The sequence below is a fragment of the Dasypus novemcinctus genome, chromosome 5 (genome assembly GCF_030445035.2).
Source record: "Dasypus novemcinctus isolate mDasNov1 chromosome 5, mDasNov1.1.hap2, whole genome shotgun sequence".
NCBI lineage: Eukaryota > Metazoa > Chordata > Mammalia > Cingulata > Dasypodidae > Dasypus > Dasypus novemcinctus.
In genome coordinates this window covers 133,861,734-133,887,593 of record NC_080677.1, presented here as the reverse complement: position 1 = coordinate 133,887,593, position 25,860 = coordinate 133,861,734, and the positions used below count along the sequence as shown (strand labels likewise).

Here is a 25,860-nt window from a genome sequence, read left to right as displayed (position 1 = left end):
ATAAATGTCAATTAGAACCACTTTATTGATGGTTCTACTTAGTTCAACCGTAACCTTACTGATTTCCAGCTTACTGGAAATTACTGATAGAAGGTGTTGACATCTGTACCTCAACTAGAAGGGTGCTGATGCAAAACACCAGAAATAGGTTGGTTTTTATAAAGGGTATTTATCTGGGGTAGAAGCTTACAGTCACAAGGCCCTAAAGAGTCCAACTCATGGCACCATAAAAGGTACTTTCTCACCCAGAGTCTGTTGCCACATATTGCACAAGATGGTGACAATGTCTGCAAGGGTTCGGTCTTCCTCCTCCTCCCAAGGCTCTGTTGTGGTCCCAGCTTCTTCCAATCTCAACCACAGGTTGGGACAAGTCTTGTCTCTCTCCTGGGGCTCATTTCTCTCTGGACTCAACTGGTCCCTCCACAAGGCCAGCTGTTAACTGTCAGGTGAAAAGCTCATCTCTCTTCCTGGGGTCTCTGCTGTGTCTAATGGAGCCTTGTCTGTGTGCTTACTTCCCGAGTTCCAGAATTAAAACTCCCAACTTTCTCTTCTGCCATGTCATTTCCCTGGTGAGCAGGGACTCAACATCCTATGGATGTGACCCAACCAAAGTCTTAATCATTATTTAGTCAAGTAAAAGTGGAACCTCTGAATCCAAACCAATCTAATATGCCCAGAGGAACAGACCAATTCACAAACATAATCCAATATTTATTTTTGGAATTCATAAATAATACCAAACTGCTACAATATCTCTAACTAAAAAAGTGAATCCATCTATTTCTCCTTGTAATTCTATCACTTGTTGTCTCACATTTTGATGTCGTTGTTAGGTTCATACATATTAAAGTGCATAAACATCTTCTCAGAGAATTGACTCATTTATTATTATATGAAACCTCTCTTTATCGCTTATAATTTTCCTTGCTCTAAAGACTACCCTATCTGAAATTAACAAAGCTTTCTCTTTATTAGTGTTAGCATGGTATACCTTTCTCAGCTACTAATCTATCTGTGCCTTTATATTTAAAGTGGATCTCTTGTATACAACATAGAGTTGGGTCTTGCTTTTTGCTTGTTTTTTAATCCACTCTAACAGTCTTTGTCTTTAACTGGTGTATTTAGACTATTTTCATACAAAATGATTATTGATATAGCTATTTTCTATTTGTGACTATTTTCTATTGCTCTCAGCTTTTCTTTCTCTTTTTCTACCTCCTCTGGTTTTAACTAAGCATTTTATGACTCTATTTTCTCTCCTCTCTTAGCATATCAATTATATTTTTGAAGTTTTCTTAGTTGTTGGAATATACATTTACACCTAATCTAGGTGCATGTTCATGTAACAATTTATCACTTATAAGTAGTTACCTTATAATACAGTATTCCCAACTCCTCTGTCCCACATATTATAACATTCACTTATTCATAAGCCATAATCAATGAATACATTGTTGCTAACATTTTGAACAAACTGTTACCTGTTAAGGAAAAATAAAAGATTTTATCTTGCTTTTATTTACTCCTTCTCTAACACTTTTCCTTTCTTTACGTAGATCTTAATTTCTGTCCTCTATCATTTCTTTCTCTCCAAATAACTTTTAATAGTTCTTGCAAAGCAGGTTAAATGACAAAAAATTCCCTCAAATTTTTTCTGAGTGTCTTTACTTCTCCTTCACTTTTTTTTTAACTTTAAATTTATTTTTATTTTTAAAGGAGCTTTAGATTTCATAAATACTACATCAAAAATATAGGGGATTCCCAAATATCCCACCTCCTCCTCCCACATTTTACCCCATTAATAATATCTTTCCTAAGTGTGGTTCATTTTTTTTTTTTTTAAGATTTATTTATTTCTCTCTCCTTCCCCTCACCCCGACCCTGCCCCAGTTGTCTGTTCTCTGTGTCTATTTGCTGTGTGTTCTTTGTCCGCTTCTGTTGTCAGGGGCATGGGAATCTGTGTTTCTTTTTGTTGCATCATCTTGTTATGTCAGCTCTCCGTGTGTGCGGTGCCATCTCTGGGCAGGCTGAACTTTCCTTCACGCTGGGCAGCTCTCCTTACGGGGTGCACTCCTTGCATGAGGGGCTCCCCTATGCAGGGACACCCCTGCGTGGCATGGCACTCCTTGCAAGCATCAGCACTGTGCGTGGGCCAGTTCCACACAGGTCAAGAGGCCCGGGGTTTGAACCGTGGACCTCCCATGTGGTAGACAGATGCCCTATCCACTGGGCCAAGTCCGCTTCCCCATTTTTTACTTTTAATTGGTCATTATTCAGTTAAATGAGTTTAAACTAATTGCACAAGACACAAACTTCCAGGTTGGTGAATTATCTTCTTTCAACCCTTAAAATATTTCAGTGCACTCTCTTTCTGCTTGCAGGGTTCCTAAAGAGAAATCCAGTGTAATTCTTATCCTTGTTCTTCTATAGGTAAACTACTTCTGTTTTTTCAAAATTGTTATTTTTCAAGATTTTCTTGTCTTTTATATTCTGCCATTTGAATGTGTGATGCCTAGGCATGGAATTTTCAGTTTTATCCTGCTTGATGTTCTTTGAACTTCCTGGATCTATGGTTTGATGTCTGTCATTAATTTGGGAAATTCCAGCCATTCTTATTTCAAATATTTCTTCTGTTCCCTTCTTCTCCTTCTGTTATTCCTATTACATATATGTTACACCTTTTTGTAATTGTCCCACAGTTCTTGGATATTGTTCCTCTTTTTTTTTTTTTTTCATTCATGTTTCTCTTTGCTTTACTGTTTGGGACATTTCTAATGATATACCTTCTAAATCAGTCCAGTCTACTGATGAGTCCATCAAAAGCATTCTTCAGTTCTCTTAGAGTGTTTTTTATTTTGGCATTTCCTTTTTATTCTTAGAGTTTCCATCTCTTTTCTTACATCTGTTCTTGCATGTTGTCTACTTTCATCATGAGAGCCATAGCATATTAATCATAATTTTTATTTCCTGGTCTGATAATTGTAAAATCTGTGCTATATTTGAGTCTCGTTCTGGTACTTGCTTTGTCTCTTCAAATGGTGTTTTTCCCCTTTTGGCATGCCTTGAAAATTTTTGTTGAAAGTCGAACATGATGTTTTGGGTAAAAGGAGTCTAGGTAAATAAATAGGACTTTAATGTGAGGTTTTATGCTTATCAGGCTTGGAGTTAGTGTTTACTCTTTGCTGTAGCTGTTAAGTGTTAGGGGATAAAATTTTCTCTAGTGTCCTTCTTTTGTCTCCTCTATCATTTTTGTTTTTGCTAGGGACTTCTTAAACAGGGCCTCTTAACTCTCTGTTAGAACAAAGATATGTTGATTTTTCAGTGTTTCTTGTTGCAAGGGCAGATGGGAGTAATGACTCCCAAGATTTTTACATGTCTGACTAGATACCAGCAGTCTGCCAATAATATTTTGAGCATATTTGTTTCTGGAAAACTATGACTTTGAGTGATAACCAGTCAGGGCTGGCTGCATGGACATTAAACCTGTGCAGTCACACAGAACCCTATACTACGAAGGTTTAATTTTCCTGCCACCGCAGTCTTGAAATTCTTCATACTTTTTAAACAAGGGGCCCCAATTTTTTAATTTACACTGGGTCTTACAACTATGTAGCTGTTCTACAACCAGTCAACAAATACCTACTGAGAGGAACTGTGTTGAGCGTACAACTATTCTCATAATCAAGGCCCTTGCCTTCCAGGCACTGAACCATCTAGGGAGAAAAAGGCAAAGGCACAAAAAGGTAAACTGCAATAAGTCTATGTGCTGAAAGAAACAGGTGAATATTACAAAATGCTATTGGCATCCAGTAGAAGTCTGGAAAGACTTCATAGAGAATTTGAATCCTGAACTGTGTCTTACACATTTGTAAACTTCAAAGAGGCTGAGAAGAGTGGGTTGGGCAGACCAAAGGAGGAGGAGGAAGAAATGACATTCTCCCTGAACAAAGCCACCAAATCCCTTAATAAAAGAAGTGCTTGTTCCTATTTCACAATTCTTATCCAAACAGCCCTGCAGACTGATGAGGTTCTGGTCAAGTTTCTAATAAGTAATAGCTAATAATAATAGCAATTAGGTTTATTATGTCCAGGAGCTGTGCTAAGCCCTTTATGAAGTATGTATCACAATTCTCATTTTACAGATGATGAAATAGAAATTTAGAGAGATTAGGTAATTTGCCCAAAGTTACCTACCTGAAGTTTTCAAGTCTAAATCTGGAGCACTTTTAGGGTATTCATCACTTCTGTTAAGTAAAATAAAATGGCTGCCTGCATTGAGCATTGTCAGGAGGGACCCCTTTCTGAGAAAGGATTTTTCAGAAGACAAAAAACAATTAATCTGCAGGGTCTTTCTGAGAAAATAAAATGATAGAATGTACCTTACAGAATTACAGATAAGTAACACCTGATAATAAGAAAATGTTGGTCCAGGAGAGATCGCTTATCAGAAAGTGTAATCCAATTAGCTTGACACTGTCCCATGGACATAGACTGGAATCCTAATCACCATCAGTCATTTCTTAACTCATGCCATCAGGAGGACCTGGTAAATGGAGAAGAGGGAAAACATGAACTGGTTTGTCTAAAAGTCTGTAACTTTGTCATCACCACAAATCCGTCCTAATATTGGCCAAAGAACCCAACCAAAGTCAATTAACTTTTCTATTGAAATAGGCCAGGAGCATTACCTTGGAGTAAGGAACTGAATAGGTCTAATTCCAGTATTCATAGTTGAAGGTTTTCCAGAGCAATCAATGATAGAGTTTGATGTTTGAAGAAAAAACATATACTCAAGAATGTATATCCCTTTTGTGTGACTATATCAGTGGATATTTTTAATACAAAAGAAAAAAAAAACACTGAAAATCTTTCAGAAGTGGTTACTAAGGCCTATCAATGTTATTGTTATTTCCATGTAGCTAATTTCCTAATGTGTCATTCTGAAATCAGGCACCTACTTTATTATGTCATGAATATGATTTTCAGAATACTGTCATAACTTATTACAGAAATTATTATGAGTGGTTTAGTGATTATTACTAAATTACAGAGGATACTCCCACCTGGAAACAATGCTCTTCATAAAATTTCTGCACAAGTGCTATCAGCTCTTTAAAAGTTACCAAAATGTAAATCAACCCGGTCATAAACTGCACATTACCAGAACATTTATAATGCTATTCATTTTGCCATTAGGGGACATTTAAGTTATGTATACTATTGCAGTAACAGTCTTAAACTCTAATTCAGAGAGCTGTGAGTGAATCATGCAATGTTGTGATTACCTATAAAGTTTAATTTATCATGGACATAAGACCTAATGAATAAATGTTGAAACATGCTAATTCAGCTAGAGAATATGACTGCATAATCAGAAATGCAAGTTCAGTTTACTATCCTAATTAAGAAAAACATGTCAGTGAAAAAATATCACTCATTTGTACCTTTATAGCTCAGAAACTTCTCTTCAGTTTATTTCTAATTATTATTTTCATATCTAGCACTATGCTGTATCATAAGCTCTTCTTTAATAGTTCTCAGATACCACTGATCATAGACAAATCACAGTAGCTTTTTACCTACAGAAAAATATAGTGTTAAGGAAAAAAAGACCAACTGCTTCCAACTCAGAATAGAAATTATCTTCTTCATACTTTCAATTTTAAAAATGAGTATTAATAACTGTATCCATTAGCTCTATATTATGCTGAGTGACAAAAAGTCCATTCCCTACCTTCATTTAAAGATATAGTATCTGCCCATTCTGATTTATCTCCCTTCTCATCCTCCTTAAAAGACACTTCCCCTCATACACACCTTATTAACTTTGCTCATGGTTTTACAAAGTGAGACACTTAAGATTTCAAACTGACTAGCAAACCATGTCTGATCTCATATATACTTACAGCATTTTTTGGAGTTGCTTATTAGAAATCCAGCTGATTTTCTCCTTTTTCCAGGTTTGCTCAGTGACTCTAAAGAAAACATTAACCTCTTAGTGGAAACTTCTCATCTCCCTATTTGAACCTCCAATCTATCTTACTACTTTTCTGTTTAAAATCATTTAACATGTCTAAGAACATCGTCCTTAGGATTAAGCAAAATTGTTACCACAGTCCCGTCTCCTTAGACGACCTTACCTCTTTTCTTGAACATCACAGCCATCCAGGCTTTTGTTTCTTAAATAGCACAATCATTCCATTCCAGACATCTGTATTAGCAAATCATTTAAAACTGCTGATATTTTACTATTTTTGACCTAAAAAATTGGCAATTCCAATCCCCTTTCTGGACTGTTTCTTTCTTCCACACCTCTCTACCTGGCTAGCTTCTACTCATTCTTCCATCTCAGGTAAGTTATCACTCAGGAAAGCCCTCCATTATCACACACACACACACACACACACACACACATTCGTTCACGGACCTCATTATATGTCTTCATTGTACTCTGTACTTATTGTTTTCTTGGCCTTTTTGACAATTTGCAATTATATTGTGTGACTATTTGATTAATGCCTATCTCTTCTAGTAGAATGGAATCTCCATGTCTGCCACCAGTGTATCTCTAGACCTGGAAAAATGTCCAGTTCACAGGCAGTTAGTAAATATATATTGATGAATGGTAACTTAGCACAGTGCCCAGGAAAGAGAAAGCATTTTTTTTTAAATGGTGGCTTTCCCTGGTTAAGGAAAAAAAGAAACTTAAGGCAAGAGAAACCAATTGCGCAAATCCAGAGGTTGCCATTTCTGTAGACTACAATCTGAAGGACTCCCCCTGGAGTTGTGCAATAAGAGAACTATGCCTTCATGTCCAATTTACTTCACATCATAATCTCTTCACAGTGACCTCATATTTCACCCTTCTACCACTCCTATCATCTGATTTATTCAATAAGATAGGATCTTATGACCATTAAATTGATTGATGCAAATTACCATCTCACTAAAGAGAAAGAAAGAATACAAAGCTAGGAGTTAACTGATATTAACAAGGAACAATAGTCAATAGCAATGCCAGAGTTTGAACTGAGGATTCCAAGATGTCCTGTTCTCTGCTTAAACCCCAAAGTTCTCCTACACTATTATGCTAAACATCCTTCGTTTTATTGCACATCACAGATATTGCATTTCTCACAATGAAGCCACATGATGAAATAAAGATCTCCAGTAGTTAATGACATGGGTAAATATAAATGCCAGTACTATTTTATTTCTAGTTTGTAACTCCACTTTTTACTTCCTACCACATAAAAAGTGATGATAAATCAATAGTTTTAGACTTATAATATATAATTTGTGCCAAGAACTACATAAAGTGGAGTAACAGAGGGGAACATAGCTTGTGTATGCTATTGAAGTTAAGTTGGTATCAAAACAAACAAGATTCGGGATGTTAAACTTAAGCCCCATGTTAAGCACAAAGAATAGAATATGCTAGGAGAAAATGAGATGGGATTCTAAGGGAGTTCATTACAACAGATCAAAATGGAGGAACTGAGGGACAAATAAAGTATAAAACTACAAAATCCAAACAGCAAAATAACAGAACTAAGTTCTGCATAACCAGTAGTTACTCTATATGTAAATGGATTAAACTCTCCAGTGAAAAGGAAGAGATTGGCAAAATGGATAAAAAGCAAGACTCAACTACATGCTGTTTACAAAAGACTCGTCTTAAATTCAAAGACATGGGTAGGCTGGAAGTGCATAGATGGGAGAAATATATACCATGCAAATAGTAAGCAAAAGAGAGCTGGGGTAACTACAAATATCAGAAAAAATAGACTATGTCAAAAACTGTAATGAGGGAAAAAGGCAGTCATTATATACTAAGATTATAACTATATGCACTTAACAGCAGAGTCCCAAAATATATGAAGCGAATATTGACAGATATGAAAGGAGAAATAGTCCTACATTAACAGTAGGAGACTTCAATACATCATTTTCAAAAAAAGATAGAACATCTAGACAGAAGACCAGTAAAGAAAGAGAAGACTTAAATGATACTCTAAACCAACTAGACCTAACAAACATATATAAATTACTTTACCCAAGAGCAGCAGAAAAAAACATTCTAGTGCACATGGCTCATTCTCCAGGATAGACCATATTTTAGATCACAAAACAAGTCTCAATAAATTCAAAAACATTGTATCATCTCAACCAATGGAATGAAACTCTAGAAATACAATGTATCATCTCAACCAATGGAATGAAACTCTAGAAATCAGTAAAAGAAGAAGTAGAAAATTCACAAGTATGAGGAAATTAAACAATATACTTTTAAGGGATTGAAGATGAAATCAGACGGGAACTAGGAAATATCTTCAGGCATATTAAAACAAAAACACAACATACCAAAAATTATGGGATGCAACAAAGGCAGTGCTCAGAGGGAAATTTATAGCTCTAAATCAGGGGTTCTTAACAAGGGGTCCATAAGCTTGAACTGAAATTCAAAAAAACAATCTTGTGGTGACATCTTGGTGTGGTGTGATATATTTATTTAATAATACACAGTACAGTGTGAATTTAGTAAGGGGTCTGTGGTTTTCACCTGACTGGCAAAGGGGTCTGTGGAACAAAAAAAGTTTAAGAACCCCTGCTCTAAATGATTACATTAAAAAAGTACAATCTCAAATCAATGATCTAACCTCACATTAGAGCAGAGATAAAGAGTAAAAACAAAAGAAAAAAACAGACTCAGTGAAACCAAATTAGTTCTTTGAAAAGAACTATTAAAATCAACTAAGCTTTAGCTAGACTGACAAAGGCAAAGAGAGAGGATGCAAGCAATTAAAATCAGAAATGAAAGGAGAACATTATTACCAACTCCACAAATATAAAGTGTTTTAAGAGGATACCATGAACAACTGTATGTCAACAAATTATAAAACCCAGATGAAATGGGCAAATTCCTAGAAACATACATCTTAACTAATCTGAATCAAGAAGAAATAGAAGACCCAAGAAACCAATAACAAGTAACAAGATGAATCAGTAATAAAAAACCTCCCAAAAAAGAAAAGTTCAGGACTAGATGGCTTCACTTGAAAGTGGTTAAAATGGGAAAATTTAGGTTTCTATGTATTACCAGAAAAAGGAAAAAAAAAACACAGAACTGTACAATACAAAAAGTGAATCCTAGAAGTAAACTATGGACTAAATCATATAATCATAATGCTGGTTTATCAATTGTAACTAAAGTACCACACTAATACAAAATGTTAATTACAGGGACACTTTGTGTGTGTGTGTGGAGGGGGGTACATGGGAACTCTACACTTTCTGCATGATTTTTTTTGTAAACCTATAGTTGTCAAAATGAATAGAAAGAGGAGGAGAGAGAGAGAGAGAGGGAGAGAGAGACTAAAGAGACAGTAACAACAAAATGCAATATATGATCCTGGACTGGATCCAATAATGGAGGAGAAAATGTCCAAAAGTATATTGGAACAATGAAAAATTTGAAATATAGACTATAAGTTTTTAATCTATGTTAAACTGCTTAACTGTACTTAAGGTGGTTACATAAGTGAATACCCTTGTTGTTTGGAAAAGTACATGAAAATGTTAAGTATTTAATATCTAATATTAACTATTTCTAAGCATGATGTACACAACTTAGTCTCAAATGTTTAGAAAATATCTACAGAACAAAGGGAGGGATATTTTTCCAACTGTCCTGTAAGTCTGAAAAACCTTTTATTTCAAAATAAAAAGTAAAAAAAAAGTTTATTAAAGAAGATATACATGCACATATAACCACAATATTCTGTAGCACCAAAGCTAAAAAAATGAAAGAGTAAAATCTGAGAAGCCAACCTGTAGGGAATAAACAGCAGCTTACTTTTGAGAAAGAAAACTGGACAGAAAAAGCTAGTATTTTAACATTTAAAGAAAAATCCTTTTAAAACAATACTAATATCAAGCTGTACTTTCTTTCCCACCTTTTAGAAGGGATTTATCTCCATCTAACCAAGTGAAATTAATGTAATTGCCTATTAGAGCTCCACACAATTATTTTGTCTATCATTTAACCAGCCTGACAGTTACTTTTAAAAGAAAGATTCTGAAATATTCTTCAATTAAGTAAAGAATTATTTAACAGATAAATAATCTTAATGGGACCCTCTTGTGGTTTTAAGTAAGCTGTGCACTCGATTAACCTCACATGCTTGTTTGGCACAATCATAATTTTTACAAATGAGATAGAATGGAGGGATCATAAAAGAATGAATTAATCACAAAACGATCTGTACTTTAGCCACACAAGAGTTTCATTACTCCTATTAGTTAAGTTGTATAATACCTAATACTACCATAAAATATACTTACATCTTCAAGATCACACTGTATTTTATAGAAAGCTTTCCACTTAGTTATAAGGCATGTTTGTCATAGATGGTTGATTTTACCCATCAACTCACTGCAATATTATGACCTAGCACTAATTATTTAATCTTTATAAAAAGTATGTGCAGAGTTTCTTTAAGTTTTTCTCCTTATAAAGTAACCAATGCATATTGCAGAATCACAGTTCATTTCTATGTACACTATCAGGTAGGTTTCATTGAATAAACAAAAAAAAAGTTTCAACAATATGTCCATTCCAATTCTCAGATAAGAGAGGATAAGAAGTCATTTGCCTAAGGAGCAAACAGGGTTCTTACTCAGGTATTTCTGATTCAAAAGTCCTTCTTTCTGCTCACCAGGATTTTCAGACATGGATACAATTGGGATCACCTGGGAGGCTTAAAATTAAAGAAGAACAAGGGAAAACCCAGATGCCTTTCCTACTCCTTCCTCTCCCTCCCACCTCATTCACTAGATGTGGGATGGGTCTTGGCCACTTTACCAATCATATTCCAAAATAGCATGCTGTCCTATCATGCTGGGATTTCAATTTTATGTTTAAACAAAATTCTCTGACCATGATTCCCATAAGCTGATAAATTTAGGTATAAGCTCAAAGATCACCTTGTCCCAAACAAGGAAAATGGAAACTTCAGATGTTCTGTGGTCTACGAATTGGTTATATTAGTTCTAGATCAGCCTAATCTTGGCAATACAGGACTCCTGAAATTGTGTCATTTGAGGAGCTGCCCAAACAAGGAATAAACAAGATGCCTCTGAAGTCAAGTCATTGGTGCCAGCATATAGATGTAGCATTATTCTAGGAGTTTGGGGGAACACAAAAAAGCACATGCTGATAGTACCAAACCAATTTAAAGAAATAAATGAAGGTGGAAATGGAGAACAGGGAGGTAAAAACAGCACATTCACTTTGAGAAATGGGAAGCAAATTTAAGTTGGTGAGGTAAAGGGTCCAAATAGGAAGGCACAAACAGGTTGGCAGCAGGCGTCAGTTTCTGAATGGTATAGAAGAGGAAAATGGTTATAAGAAATGATTCTTGCTACAATGTATAGTATGCATGGGGTATGACCAAAGGCAAATAGACCAACCAGGAACTTGTTGCTGCAGAAAAGTTAGGAAATCAAGAGGAACCAAAACAGTGTAGAGATCCCAAGAAGATGCAAACCCCAGAGGCAATGTAGAGAAATAATTTGCTTGAATGACTCTTCAGCAGGGAGTGAGGGACTGGGTTCCCTGGCAACACAGGAAAAAAAGTGGCAGGGTCAGCCATCAGAGACTTGTTAAAGTCAGAATTTACCACCCTGAGTTCAAATTATTTTTTATTCTTCTTCTAAACTTAATTGTTTAGTTGTTTCTAAACTTAAATAATAAAACCAAATGATTCATTATGAAGGCAAATAATCAGAGAATAAAATACACCTCATGACTTAAAAGAAATATAAATAACAGTTTAATAAGTAACATAATCAGAAGTATTATATGAAGAATGGAATAAACCTAAATTTATTAACTTTGCAAATTACCTTTCAAATCAGCAATCTACCCAGCAAATGTTGGAGTAATTATTGAAAGATTAAAACCACAAATCCTGAATTCTTAGAAAGGGACATTGGAAATCATTAGGAAACTGCTGCCCCACCTCACCCTCTGCCCCTAAAAATCTCTTAACAGATGGCTATCTGTACCATTTCCATTGCAGAACAAGGCAGGTCACATCATTTGAGGAAATTTCCTTCTACAAGTTTGGTATTAATCATTAAATTCTCCACTGGTAGGAAAAAATATATTATTATTTAAAAGAAGCATAAGTACAAAAAGGAAACTCAAAAGACCACCACACTACAGCAGGAAATACTTACAAAGATTCTAACAGCTTTTATTACAATGGTGCAAGGTAGTATTTCATCTCACACTCACCAATAACAAACATTCATCATCTTCTATAAAACAGTTCCAGAAAGTTCAAACAAGAAAACTAGAAGATACATTATCTGCAATAATTCTCATAAATTACTGTTTAGTGTTTAAACTTCATATCACTCCAAATAAAGTTTAATCATTTCCTAACAAATATGAGGCCAAAAACAGTTTGTTCTTTTTTTTTATTTTGTTGGACTACAAACATACCAGAACATACCTCACAATTAGAAACTTTTTATTACAGCACTCCATTACATCAATATCTATTCGTGCTTCGGATCAGTTGTACCAAATACCATAAAATACAAAATGATAGGAAATATAAACATCAATTTGTATTTCAAGTTTATAACATTTTATTTACAAAAATAGGCTGGGAGGGAAAGGGTTTATGCCTTTTCTGGGGAGGAACTATTTTATGCCATTTTCTAGTCCTTTTTTCTAACTATTTTTAAAGTGACATTTGAATTCCTTCAGCATTGTATTTGTCAACTAGAAGCTCAGGTGGAGATGAGAAAAAATGAAGGAATAAAAAGGGAAAGAGTGAAGGAAGAAGGAATGGGCATAAAACAGTCAGCACATAAATGGCTTTTATTGAAATGATTCTGATATGTGCCTCATGCACTACTTGATGCAAGCTCACTCCGTGGACAGCGATACCAAACGCCATTATTTACAGGAACTGCAGTCTTCTCTGGTTTCTGAAGGACACTTTTCCAACTATTTGACATGACTTGAATGATTATTTCAAGGCAAACACTATGACATGACTCCAAAGACAGGATTGTGACGGCAAATACTGGGGCCATACTCTTCATAGTCCTTCTTGGTATGACAAACCTGAAAGAACTCAGGCTAAAAAGCAAAGATTAGAATACATAAATATTTCAGGAAGGAAACAAAATTAAAGAAACTACTAAATAAACGAGTAACTGCTTATCCAAAACCTTTGCTTCTCTTTCTCCATATCCTTGTAAGATTTTGACCTCAAAGATGAAATAGACTACTAAGTGGAGTTTTATTTCATTATTTTTTAAATGCATTTAGCTTTCATTTATTTAGGATTAACTATGTTCCAGGTACTATGCTAGGTTATTAACAAATTTGAGAGAAAAAATAGTCGGAAAAGTATATGAGTAATTAATGCAAGGTTTTATAGGTTATCTTTGGATTTCACTTATCCATATCATCTGTAAACCCTAAGGAGCAAGGATGCATATATATTAGCTGTGCAATTGAAAAGATGATGAAAATAATTTTTTATCTCACAGAATTAACTGCACAACTACATAGAGTCACACACAATTAGTACACAGACTACTTAAACTCCACAGAATTATTTATTTGAATTAAAACAGAGAACACAGAAATTAAAACATATACCAGATCTAGAAAAAGACTTACAGTTGAGGCAAGCATGGAGCCTCCAAACCAAACAGCATAGCGCTGCATATGATGTGTTATCACCTGAACCTCGACAGGCTTAGGCTAGAAAATAAAGTAATTCATGTTTAGTTCAAGCAGTGCAAATAATTTTTTATTCTAATAATCTTTCAGTTGACAAGGAGATGATTTCAATCTGAGATGAGTGCAGAAAAAGATAGAGGTCTTCCTCTCATTTTAATGGTATAATGTCCTTTCCTACTGTGATCAAGTCTTCCTACATCAGTACTCAGACTGTTGCTTCTTAAAACTATGTTCTTCAGCCTCTCCTGCTTCAAAATCCTCCTTCTCAGTCCCAACCCTAGGTAGATGCAAAGGAACAAAGCATGCAAATCAAGTAAAGGTTAATCTTTCCACAACACTAAAAGCATTAAAAAAAAAAAAAATCCAAGCAACTGGCCTACAGAATTTAAGAACAAAAAAATCAGATATTTCAGTACGTAGAGATAACACCAAATAATATCTATACCAAATCCTAAAAATTCTCAAAGAAACTACATTTTTTAAACAGTATGATTCCATTTCAGTGGGCCTCCTTTCCTTAGTGAGAACTATATATGTTTGCTCCCATTTATTCTATAAAAACCAGTCTTGGTTAGAAGTTCAAATAAAATCACCAGCAAGTTAAAAATTATTATCTTGGAGGAATACAATCTAATTCCCTACTAATATTAGTTATTTTAGTTTAATGAGAACATTTCTAAACGACATCAAAGATCCTCACCATAAATAAACCCCACCACCTTGGGATACTGGTCATTACACTACATGCCTCATCTCTTAAATACAAAAGAAAACTGCTGGCAAATGTAGGTCAGCAATAGCATAAAATTGTTGCTGATCCATCACTAGGTATATCAGTCTTAACTACATGACTGGACTGGATCCAGGCAACAAACCTCTGAAGGTAATTTCACAGTGTGGTTAAGAAAGTGATTCAAACTGGTTTTTATTTCATGCTACCCAGACAAGCCACTTAAGTTTTATGTTAAAAAAGACCATGCCAAGTCAATTCCCTTGCAGAAATTCCCATTTCTTTAACATGTTTACAGTCACTGGTCTCCTACCTTTATTCTGCCACCACTGAGTTCTTCGCTAAGTTTTAATCTGGCATCCACCACTCTTTTTAAATCTCTCTGTAGTCGACGTCCAAAATCCCTGAACATTGTTGAACCTCCTGAAAGAACGACATTCTAAAAGACACAAAGCAGAAGGATTTCCTTTGGATTAAATAACGCACCCACATTTTTCTAGTAAACTATCTCACAACGAAACTCCCATGTCCAATTTCTTAACTGGCAATCTTGTACTAACAGCGCCCCTGCACAGACCTGTCAGCTTATTCATTATTGTACTCTGCCATCTTGTGGAGAAATCTCTCAGGAACAACATGAGATTGATTTCTGACCATCAACCACAGTTGCTGTTACCTAAGCATTAAATTCAGGGCAAACTTTAGTTACTAATGCTCATGAAGGATGTCACCAAAAGATGAAGATTAGTAGGAACAAGTTCCTGATAGATCAGGTGGCAATTTTAAATAATGTAATAAAGGAGTATATTTTGATCCCATCTTCTTTTGGGCAGATATCCTAACATGGTTATAATACTTTTAGATAAACTGCATACCTGATTACTTTTAAAAAGCATTCTTAACATTTTGATTGTCATCTCTTAGAATAAGCCTCCACTAACAACTGGTCCTGATAATTACTGGCCAGCAGACTGACAAATGATTTTCTGGAGAAACTCTGGCTTACATCCAATGAACTGGGGATTAGGAGTGGGGCAAGGGATGGTACACTGCATTAAATTAGATATTCCTAAGAATGTTTTTACTGAGGGTTTTAGTTTTATCACCATTTTTTTTTTTTTCATATTTTTATAGCCCACTGCTGACAACTCCTTTGTTAAGACTTTTCCAGGCTAAAATTATTGCAGCCAAGCTCTATGGTATGGAAACTTTGAGGACTTAGTTTTCTCAAAGACTGTGTGTTACAGTGATCCCAGAACCTTTTCTTTTTCCTTTTCTAGAACTGTTTCTTGAGGAAGATTCTGGTCTAGTCCATAAGCTTTCTCCTCAGCCCCCTCATTGTGAAGATGAGAGGGCCATAGTGATCAGTTTCCTTAATTTTCACAAGAAAATTTATAAAATTTATTCTTCATTCAAATGACTGTGAAAGAGATGGATCAGCTTTTAATTTTAACACTGAATACTTAATACCATCACTAAAATTCTTCTGCTGCCCTATGTCAAACAGGGCTTTTGTTATTTTGAAAGATAATCTAAGACATATAGTTCATTGATGACTCTATGTATTCTAAATTTTGTTACTACATCAAAACATACCTTCAGAAAGCCACCTATGAAGTCAGCCCTCTTTTGGAATTCACCAAAAGAATTGTTTCTACTGATTCTATGCTCCAAACTCACACAGAGGGTAATTTGAAGATAGAGCAATTAAAAATTCACTTCATTACCTATTAAAGGGATGGGCGGAGGAAGTATCCTTAGTAAGGGTCTAGAAAAGAAATTTCTCTGAGATCTCTTGTCAGGTAACCATGGACCTCTCAGAACCACCCACTGGTTTTGGTCATATTGAGTGAAATAAAATGACCACCCACCTACATTAGGGGTTGCTGGGAAAAGGCCCCTTTTTCAGAAAACAAAAATAACTGACCTGCAGGGGTTTACCAAGAAAATAGAGCACACCCTACAGGGTTTCTGATAAGCTACACCTGGTGACAAAACTAGTTTCAGTCCAGTAGAGACAGCCTATCAGAATGAATAAGTATAATATACTAGTCAATGTATATCTGCTCCCCACTATATAAGAACCCCTATGTAAAATGGAAACTTAACATCATCCAATCAGAATACTTCCTTACTTGTTCTGTCTTTGCCCTATATGAGCTTCCCCTTTTCACTACCTCAGCAGACCTCCCTTATACTTTCTGTATGGGATGCTTTCCCATTCATGAATTGCTCAATAAAGCTGTGAGAGCCTAACCTGCATGACAAGTTTTATCAGTCCTATGTCTTCAAGGCACTGTGACTTCCACTACAGATTATATTTCACTCTTTTCCCTGGTCACTGTGAAGCTTAGAGGAAATGTAGAGCCTTTCTCTAACAGCCATATAGAACTGATGGTGTGTATTACTCTGCCCTAGTTTTAAGCTGCTGTATTATTCTGATACTCATTTTTCCTTACACAGCTATTTTACCCTTTTGTATTATAAATATTTTCCTCACTGCCTCAAATTTAGCTCAGTAGAAGGCAGGCAGACAAGAAGAAAGGGAAGCAAAGAGGGAAAGGAGGAATTTCAAAGGACAGGCAAATAGAAAGCTGAAACACAAAAGAACTATCTTCAGGCAAAAAAGAGTTAATAGCTAAATGGTACTAGACTTTACAAAAGAATGCGTAGTCCTCATTTTGAATTTAATCATTCATTCATTGAAAAACCTACTTAACAGCCTAAACTTCCTTGTTACCAACAGTATTCAATTCAATTCAACAAGTGCTTATTGTGGTATTAAAGGCAATAAATTACAAAGCTTATAAAAAGATATTATAAGCACTATATAGCAGAAATGTGTAACTTAATGTGCTCTAAGAAGATGCCTATATCTCCTGAATCTAGAGATTCGGTATTTGGTAGACTGAATCATGTCCACTACAAAAGGCATGTTCAGATCCCAACTCCTGATCCTGTAGGTATGAACCTATTAGTAAATAGAATCTTTGAAGATTTTATTAGTTAAGGTGTGCCGATACTAAATGAAAGTAGGCTTAACCCAATATGGCTGAAGTCCTTATAAGCAAAAGAAATTGGACACAGTAGTAGGAAGCCACAAAGAGCTACCAGAAGGCTGCAAACCAACTGAACGGGAAAGGAAAAGGAGAAGATGCCACCACGTGCATTGCCATGTGATGGAAAAGCCAAGGAACCCCAAATGTTGCAAGCAGTCAGCCCCATAATGCCACAGTCTTCAGGAAGAAAGCATCGCCTTGCTAATGCCTTGATTTTGCAATTTCTCCTAGACTCCAAACTGTGAGCCAACAAATTCCTATAGTTTAAGCCAACCCATTGTACAACGTTAAGTTTTAGCAGTCAAGAAACTATGACAGGGTCTATGGACCCCCAAAAGTTAGAAAAATTATAAATATGAAACTTTAAAAAATATATCATTCTATCATTCTATAAATTTATAGTTTTATAAGTTAAATGCTCTTTACATGCTTTTTGAATCATCTAAAAGCATTTTAAAGTTTTTCATTTCAGGTTTTTCTCTAAAAAAGGAATTCTAGGGAGTGGATGTGGCTCAAGTGGTGGAGCACCCACCTCCCACATGGGAGGTCCTGGGTCTGGTTCCTAGTTCCTCCTAAAAAAAACAAAAACAAACAACAAGCAAAACAAACAAAAAACCCAACTCAGGGAAGCAGATGTGGCTCTGAGGCTGAGCTACCACATATGAGGTTCTGGGTTCAATCCTTGGCCCTTTTTTTTAAAAAAAAAGTAATTCTAATAATTCTATTTATTTCCTTTATTTGCTTAAAAAATAAAAATCAATCTATGATTGAATATTTTTCTTAGGGTATATAAGAGAAGTTACACATAAATACCTATGAAAATACTGTGAACAAAAGCTATGATGATGATAAAATTATATAGAGAAAATCCTACAGACCCTTCAGAGCCAAAAATACAAAAAAACAAAAAAACAAAAAACACCTATGCCCTACTTCATCTTTGAACACCCTCCTGAGTTTCTTGATATCTTCCGAAATTTTAAATCCCTACCAAGGCAGCCAACCTAGATAGCCAATCAAGCCCTGTTCATTATGTTTGACCCAATTCGAAATAAAGCCCTCCTACCCTAAACCCGCCCCTAAAGATGGACAAACTCCTGTCCAATCAATAGAAGTTTTAACTTCCTTTTCATCTCTATATAAATTGTTTGCCATGCCTAGAAGCTAATGTTGCTTCTGTTTTCGCAAGTGATCCAGCTTCCTTGCAGCAGCAAAACTCTTGGTATCCCCGCAAAAATGCTCAAATTTGCAAACTCAAATCTGATTTGTCCTTCAGTAAGTTTGGAGGGCCCATAAAGATACAGAAGGTCACCCTCTGGGGCTGTGGGCTCTGGTGGCCAAAAAAGTGAGGTGCCCATCACAGACCCCTTATGTCTCCTACTCCATTATAATGACTTCTCATGCCCTGAGGTAAACTCTTCCTATATCAGAACGATGTGGACTATGGGTGGGAGGCTCTTTGTCTCTTCAGAGATAACCTTAACCTAAACTGTCTGCCCTGACTTGTGGGTGTGGGACAGTAAGAGGCTGCAGTCCTGCCCTTGGTGACCATGGCAATGACTCCAGTCCCAGGAAACAGTTCAGCAATGCAAACTCTATAAACTTTAAATATTCAGGGAAAATGCAAACCAAATGTGCTAAAAGCTTACCTAGAATGTATAAGGTCCATGCTAAAAGCTTACCTAGGATGTGGAAGATATATGCTAATTAAACCTACTGAGCACTGAAACAAAGAAGGAATAAGCACTTATCCTGTATAAAAGAAACTTGAAAATCCTGTTCGGGGCTGGGGTCTGAAACAGGAAGCCCCCAGGGCTCGGGTCTGAAACAGAAAGCTCCCGAGTCCGGCGGGCCATCAATAAATCATTTTTCCTTCTCAAAATCATTCCTGAGTCCTGGCCTTTCTATACGCAAATAATTGAACCTCTCTCAAATTCTACAACAAGAACTCCACAATCTGCAACGAGTTTAATATCCTTTGGTTTGGGTACCTTCAATTTTGGTTCTTTCTTGAGATTGCCCCATTTAGTTTTATTTCATTCCTCCCTTCCACTCTCTTAATTTTCTGACTCTCTCTTCCGAACCTCCATTTCTGCCCAGAAAGCTGTTTCTGGTTCAGTGCAGGTATGTCTAGTTCTTCCACTTTCCTGGTGTACCAAGGATTAAGAATTAGCAAATAATTATGACTACTAAATCATTACATAGATGCCTTCATATTATAAAATAGCAAAGGTTAATACATGAAATTACTAAAGCTGGTTAGAGTGATTCTACCCCTGTTTACGGTTACTCTAGACTTAACCTCACCCTTGTGTATGCTTACTATAGTGATGGTAATTCTAAATGGAGCTCATCCTTGTGTAGGCTTACTATAGTGATGGTAATTATAGATTGAGCTTATCCTTGTGTATGCTTACTGTTGGGATGGTTAACTACTCCACCCTCCTCTGTTTAATATCCCTATGGAAATCTTTGTGACTGACCCTAATTTACTACTGTACCCCTTAATATTTATTAACAAAGGAACCTATGTCCAGCGTCACCCTAATTATTCATTACCACCCTAAAATTAAAAAATAATAGAATTTCTGCCAATCAGGGAGGCAGTTCTTGGGCCGCATAAGGTGACTCATCTCTTTGGCTTGTACAACTGAATAAACTTTTTCTCTCTGGGAAACTCCAATGTCTCAGGAATTGGCTTTAAAGACACATTGGGAAAAAAGAACCCCTCTTTGCTCAGTAGCAATTTGGCAACTCTCCGGACTAAGGACAAAGAGGTCCTTGAAGGAGCTTGACTGCTCAACGTTCTGGGGCCCCAGCAAGAGAGGTAAGCACAATAATCAAGCTTCCTGTGGCTGCTAGACCCTCTTGGTCTAAAAGCTCAACAACTGGGTTTTTCCTACTTCGTCAGCACTCCAGGCCCTAACGGTACTTTAAACCTTCAAAGAGAGAAAACAGTTCCAGCCCCAAATTCGGACATACGAGTGGATGAGTGGATTACCTAGGTAGACGTGAATCAAGAAGTTAGTTCAGCAGTTCGAGTCACCTTAAATTCCTTCCAGAATGATTCTCCTTGCTCTGTAACCTCCACCCTTTCCTGTTTTTTGGGGGGATACCATTCTGTCTGAGGTTCAAATCCCCACCTCATATACTCCTGGATCTTGAGTGTGTCTGTTAAGTATACTCCTGAAAAGTAATCCAGAATATAGGAAGTGCTGTAAGTGTCTGTTCATTAAATGGGTATGTTACTTAGAAATAGTAACTGTTCAGCGCCTGTCTAAACTGCTAAATTAGGGTTTAACTACATTAATACTGCTCAAGTATTCCTAGCTGGTTACTTGTCATAGTTACTGAAATTCTTTAAAATAGCCCTTTAGGCTTTATTGTGAAAGACTGGAAAAATCTTAGACATGAGCCTATGAAAAAGCAGGAAATAGTTTTTCCTGTAGCAAAGGTAAGTCTCAACTTAGACTCAGGAGGAAAATGGCTCTTTAGGAAAGAATCCTGTATTTCCCAATTCAGCCAGAAGGGCTTTCTAAGATCAGCAGCTGAGCGGGAAAACTTTCTACTCCTCCAGGAAATGCCTCTAGGAATAAATGAAGAATTTTTGTATGTGCTTACACCATTACCCCTAACAAATTCACATAGGTGGGGAAATGGTGGCCCACTCTATTAAAAATGACCCAGAGAAAATAAAAATATGAACCTGTAATTGGACTGATATTGAGGTCCTACTATTAACAGGAGATGAAGGGAAAATAGTAAATGAAGAAGAACAAGAAACAGCTAAGAAACAGAGAAAAAAATCCTGACAACCCAGGATATGCTAGAGAGAAATTAGCAGCACCAGTAAAGAATCTTAAATGGAATGTTAATAGTGCTGAGGACTGGGCTAATTTAGAGGAGAAAGAGGTCCCTGAAGCTATGAATATAAGAAGGATAAGTGAAGTAACACAAGAATCAGTAGAAAGTCCCTCCACTTTCCTAGAAATAATTTATATTGCCTATCTAATATATATCTGTAAAGTTCAGAAAATATCAGACTTCTAAATATAACCTTTACTGATTAACCCTGCCCCTGGCATGAGGGGAAGCAGGGCTGATTGAAAATCACAGCATCAGTAGGTACCAGCTTCTTTCTACCCAGATCATATTGCAGTTGCCCAGAAAGGCTGGTGCAGGTCCCCCCAGTTTCTTCCCTGCTGGAAGTGGGGCTAGGGCTGCAATCTGCTCTGGGTAGAAAGCACCTGCTATTCCCCAAAGAGGCAGAGGAAACATAGCTCCCCTCCTATCCTTTTGGAGGATATTGCCTCTTTGGAGGACAACCACAATTGCTTTTCGGCCTGCATGGACTGGTTTGTTGAGCATCTCGATTCTATCCCCGCCCACTCCCATAGGATAGCAGGGGGCTGGTGTTTCTTCAGCCTCTCTGGGCAACTGCAGGCACTTTCAGCCTGCACAGACTGGATACTCAAACACCTGTAGTTCCATCCAGATCCCCAATAGGATAGGAAGGGAGCTGTGTTTATAGCATAGGAAGGGAACTGAAAGTCCTTAGCCTCTCTGGGTAACTGCAGGCACTTACGGCCCACATGAACTGGACTGTTGGGTGTCTGTGGCTCTACCCCAACCCGCAAGGGAAAAAGGGGGGGAGGTAATTCCCTAGCCTCTCTGGGTATCTGCAAGTACTTTTGGTTCCTGCAGCCAGCCCTCTCCACCCCCCACCCTCCCATCCCAAGAGGACAGGAGGGGAGTTATATTTCCTCAGCCTCTTTGGGAAATGGCAGGCACTTTCAGCCTGCACAGACTAGACTGTTGGGGACCTGTGGATCCACCCCCACCTGCACCCCCAATAGGATAGGAAGGGACAATGGCAGGTATTTTCATCCCCAAAATGGGAAGCCAAGGACCAGATTGTTTCACAGGTGAGTTCTACCAAGCATTCAAACTCTTGCAAAATTTGAAGAAGGAATGCTATCAAACTCATTTATGAAGCCAATATCACACTAATACCAAAGCCAGATAAAGATATTAGGAAAAAAGTACAGACCCATTTCCCTAATGAATACAGATACAAAAATCTTCAGCAAAATACTTACTAATTGAGTCCAATAACACAATAAGTTATTCACCATGAACAAGTGATTTTGGGTTTTTTTGTTGTTGTTGTTGTTCTTTTATGAGGTACCAGAGATTGAAACCAGTATCACATATGTGGGAGGCAGGTGCTCAACCACTGGGCTTCATCTATATCCAGGTGAAGTGGATTTTAAAACAGGATTGTGCTTTTCCATTTACCCACGTTGCGCCCTGAGAGTAAAATGGGTCACCAGCAGCTCTACTGAAGCCATCCACAAAAATTCGGCCAGGGTTCCTGCTCTTGCCATGTCTGCTCAAACTGACATGGTCTGATCTGGAAATACAGTCTCAATACATGCCACCAGCGTTTCCATCAGTACGCGAAGGATATAGGCTTCATCAAGTTGAACTCATTGATCTTCCTTGAGTGGACTGCCCAGGACATCTACCTGACTAAAACAATGGTAGCTCTTTGTACATAAAATAAAACTAAAAAAACTGAAAAACAAACAAACAAACCAGGATTGCAAGGGTGGTTCAACACAAGAAAATCAACCAGCATAATATACCACATTAAGTAAATAAAAGGAAAAAAATGACGTGATCCTATCAATTGACAATGAAATGATATTTGACAAAATACAGCTTCCTTTCTTGATAAAAATACTATGTAAGATAGGAATTGAAAGAACCTTTCTCAACATGATAAAGACCATATATGAAAAAAACACAGCTAGCTGTTACCTCAGTGGTAAAAGACTGAAAGCTTTCCCATTGAGATTGGGAACTAGACAAGGACACCCACTGTCACCACTGCTGTCAATAAAGTGCTAGAGGTTCTACCTAGAGCAGCCAGGAGAGAAGAAGAAATAAAAAGGCATCCAAACTGGAAAGGAAGAAGTAAAATTTTTGTTCTTTACAGATGATATGACCCTGTACCTAGAATGTCCTTCTGAAAAATCTACAACAAAGCTACTAGAGCAAATAAACAAATTCAGAAGAGTAACAAGACATGTGATTAATATGCAAAAATCAGTAGAGTATCTATCTATACATGAGTAATGCACAATCTGAGGAGGAAGTCAGGAAAAAACTCCCATTTACGATGGAACTAGAAGAATCAAATATTTAGGAATAAACTTAACCAAGGACATAAAGCACTTGTATTCAGAAAACTACAATGCATTGCTAGAAGAAATCAAAAAAGAACTAAATAAATGGTTCCATACTTATGGATTAGAAGACTAAATATAAGATGTCGATTCTATCCAATGATACACAGATTCAATGCAATCCCAATAAAAAAATTCCACCAGCATTTTTTAAAGAAATGGAAAACACAATTGTCACATTTATTTGGAAGGGTAAGGGGTCCCAAATAGCCCAGAAACACCTTAAAAACGAATAGCAAAGTTGGAGGACTCTCACTTCTGGACTTTAAATCATATTACCTAGCTACGGTGGTAAAAATAGCACAGTACTGACATAAATATACACACGTAGACCAATAGAGCTGATCTGATGGTTCAGAAACAGATCCTCACATCTATGGTCAAGTGATTTTTGACAATGTTGTCAAACCTATCCAGCAAGGGCAGAACTGTCTATTCAACAAATGGTGCTGGGAGAATGGAATATCCATAGGCAAAAGAAGAAAAAGGACCTCTACCTCACACCTTATACAAAAATTAATTCAAAATAGATCAAAGACCTAAATATAAAAGCTAGAATCATACAGCTCCTGGAAGAAAATGTAGGGTAACATCTTCAAGACCTGGTAGTAGGTGGTAGATTCTTAAACCTTATACTGAAAGCATCAGCAATGAAAGAAAACATGGATAAACGGGACCTTCTCAAACTTAAAACATTTCTGTGATTCAAAGGACTTTGTCAAGAAGTGAAAATGCAACCCACTCAATGGGAAAAAATATTTGGAAACCACATATCTGATAATAGTTTGATTTCCATTCTATATAAAGAGCTCATACAACAACTCATAAATAAATGAGCAAAGAAACCAATTTAAAAAGGGGCGTAAGACTTAGACATTTCTCCAAGAGGAAATATAAATGGTCAAAAAGCACATTAAAAAAATGTTCAATATCACAAATCTAAACAATAATGAGGGATTATCTCACACCACAGAAAATGGCCATTATTTTTTTTAAAAAAGAAAATATGAAGTGCTGGAGAGGATGTGGAGAAATAGGAACACTCCTTCTCTGTTGGTGGAAATGTAAAATGGTGCAGCCTCTGTGGAAGACAGTTTGGTGGTTCCCCAAGAAGCTAACTATAGAACTGCCTTATGATCCAGTGATCCCTCTACTAGGAATATATCCAGAACAACTGAAAACTGTGATGCAAACAGACATTTGCACACTGAATTCATAGTGGCATTATTCACAACTGCCAAAAGATGGAAACAATCCAAGTGTTCAATTAACCGATGAATGGATAAACAAAATGTGATATATACATATGATGGAATACTATGCTGCTGTAAGAAGAAATTAAATTGTGATACATAAGATAATGAAGACATTATGCTAAGTGAAATAAGCCAACAACAATATTGTATGTTTCACTAATATGAACTAAATACAAGGAATGAACACATGGAGTTAAAATCTAGAGTACAAGTTTTTGGGAGATAGGAAGAAGGCTGAGAAGGGGTACTGATGCTGAATGTATGTAGAAGTTTTAATTAACTTGACTAAAACTGTAGAAATGGATAGAGTTGATGCTAACACATTACAGTGAGCAGAACTAATGCAGCTAGTTTAGAGATGGAATTGTGGTTGAAGACGGTTGTTTAGGAATATGACATTTGAAAAAAAAGCTGGAAAATAATATAGGGACTGAATAACATATTGAACCCAGAGGTGGATGAGAATTGTGGTTAATAGTACAAATACAAGAATGTCCTTCTATGAACCAGAACAAATGCACATCACTATTGCAAGGTGGTAAGAATGTGGAGAACCATGGGAAAAATACAATTAATGTTAACAGTAGTACTGTAATAGTCTTGCACCAATGCCAAAGATGTACTGTGTTAATAATAGGGAGGTATGGAAAAAATATACCAAATGTCCACTACAGACCATAGGTAGTGGTAACAGTTTGACAACATTATCTCAGCATCTGTAACAAATGTTCCACAACTATGTAGTGTGTTGAGGTGGAAGGTTTTATACAGGAATTCTACACATCTGCATGAT

General features: G+C 36.5%; 1 protein-coding gene across 7 annotated transcripts in view; it reads right to left on the bottom strand.

The window, feature by feature from the left end:
- Positions 1-12,236: 12,236 nt before the first annotated feature.
- ACTR3B (actin related protein 3B) overlaps positions 12,237-25,860 on the bottom strand; it is a 204,945-nt gene continuing 191,321 nt past the window's right edge. For 6 of the 7 annotated variants that reach the window (XM_058297577.2, XM_058297582.1, XM_058297580.2 and 3 more), the window contains 3 exons: positions 14,815-14,940; positions 13,709-13,792; positions 12,237-13,159 (listed from right to left, as the gene is read on the bottom strand). In XM_058297577.2, coding sequence (XP_058153560.1) covers positions 13,064-13,159; positions 13,709-13,792; positions 14,815-14,940 — 306 coding nt within the window. In that variant the 3' untranslated portion in view covers positions 12,237-13,063. Of the gene's footprint in view, positions 13,160-13,708; positions 14,049-14,814; positions 14,941-25,860 lie in introns of all 7 variants that reach the window. The other variant, XR_011648903.1, reaches the window with a different exon arrangement.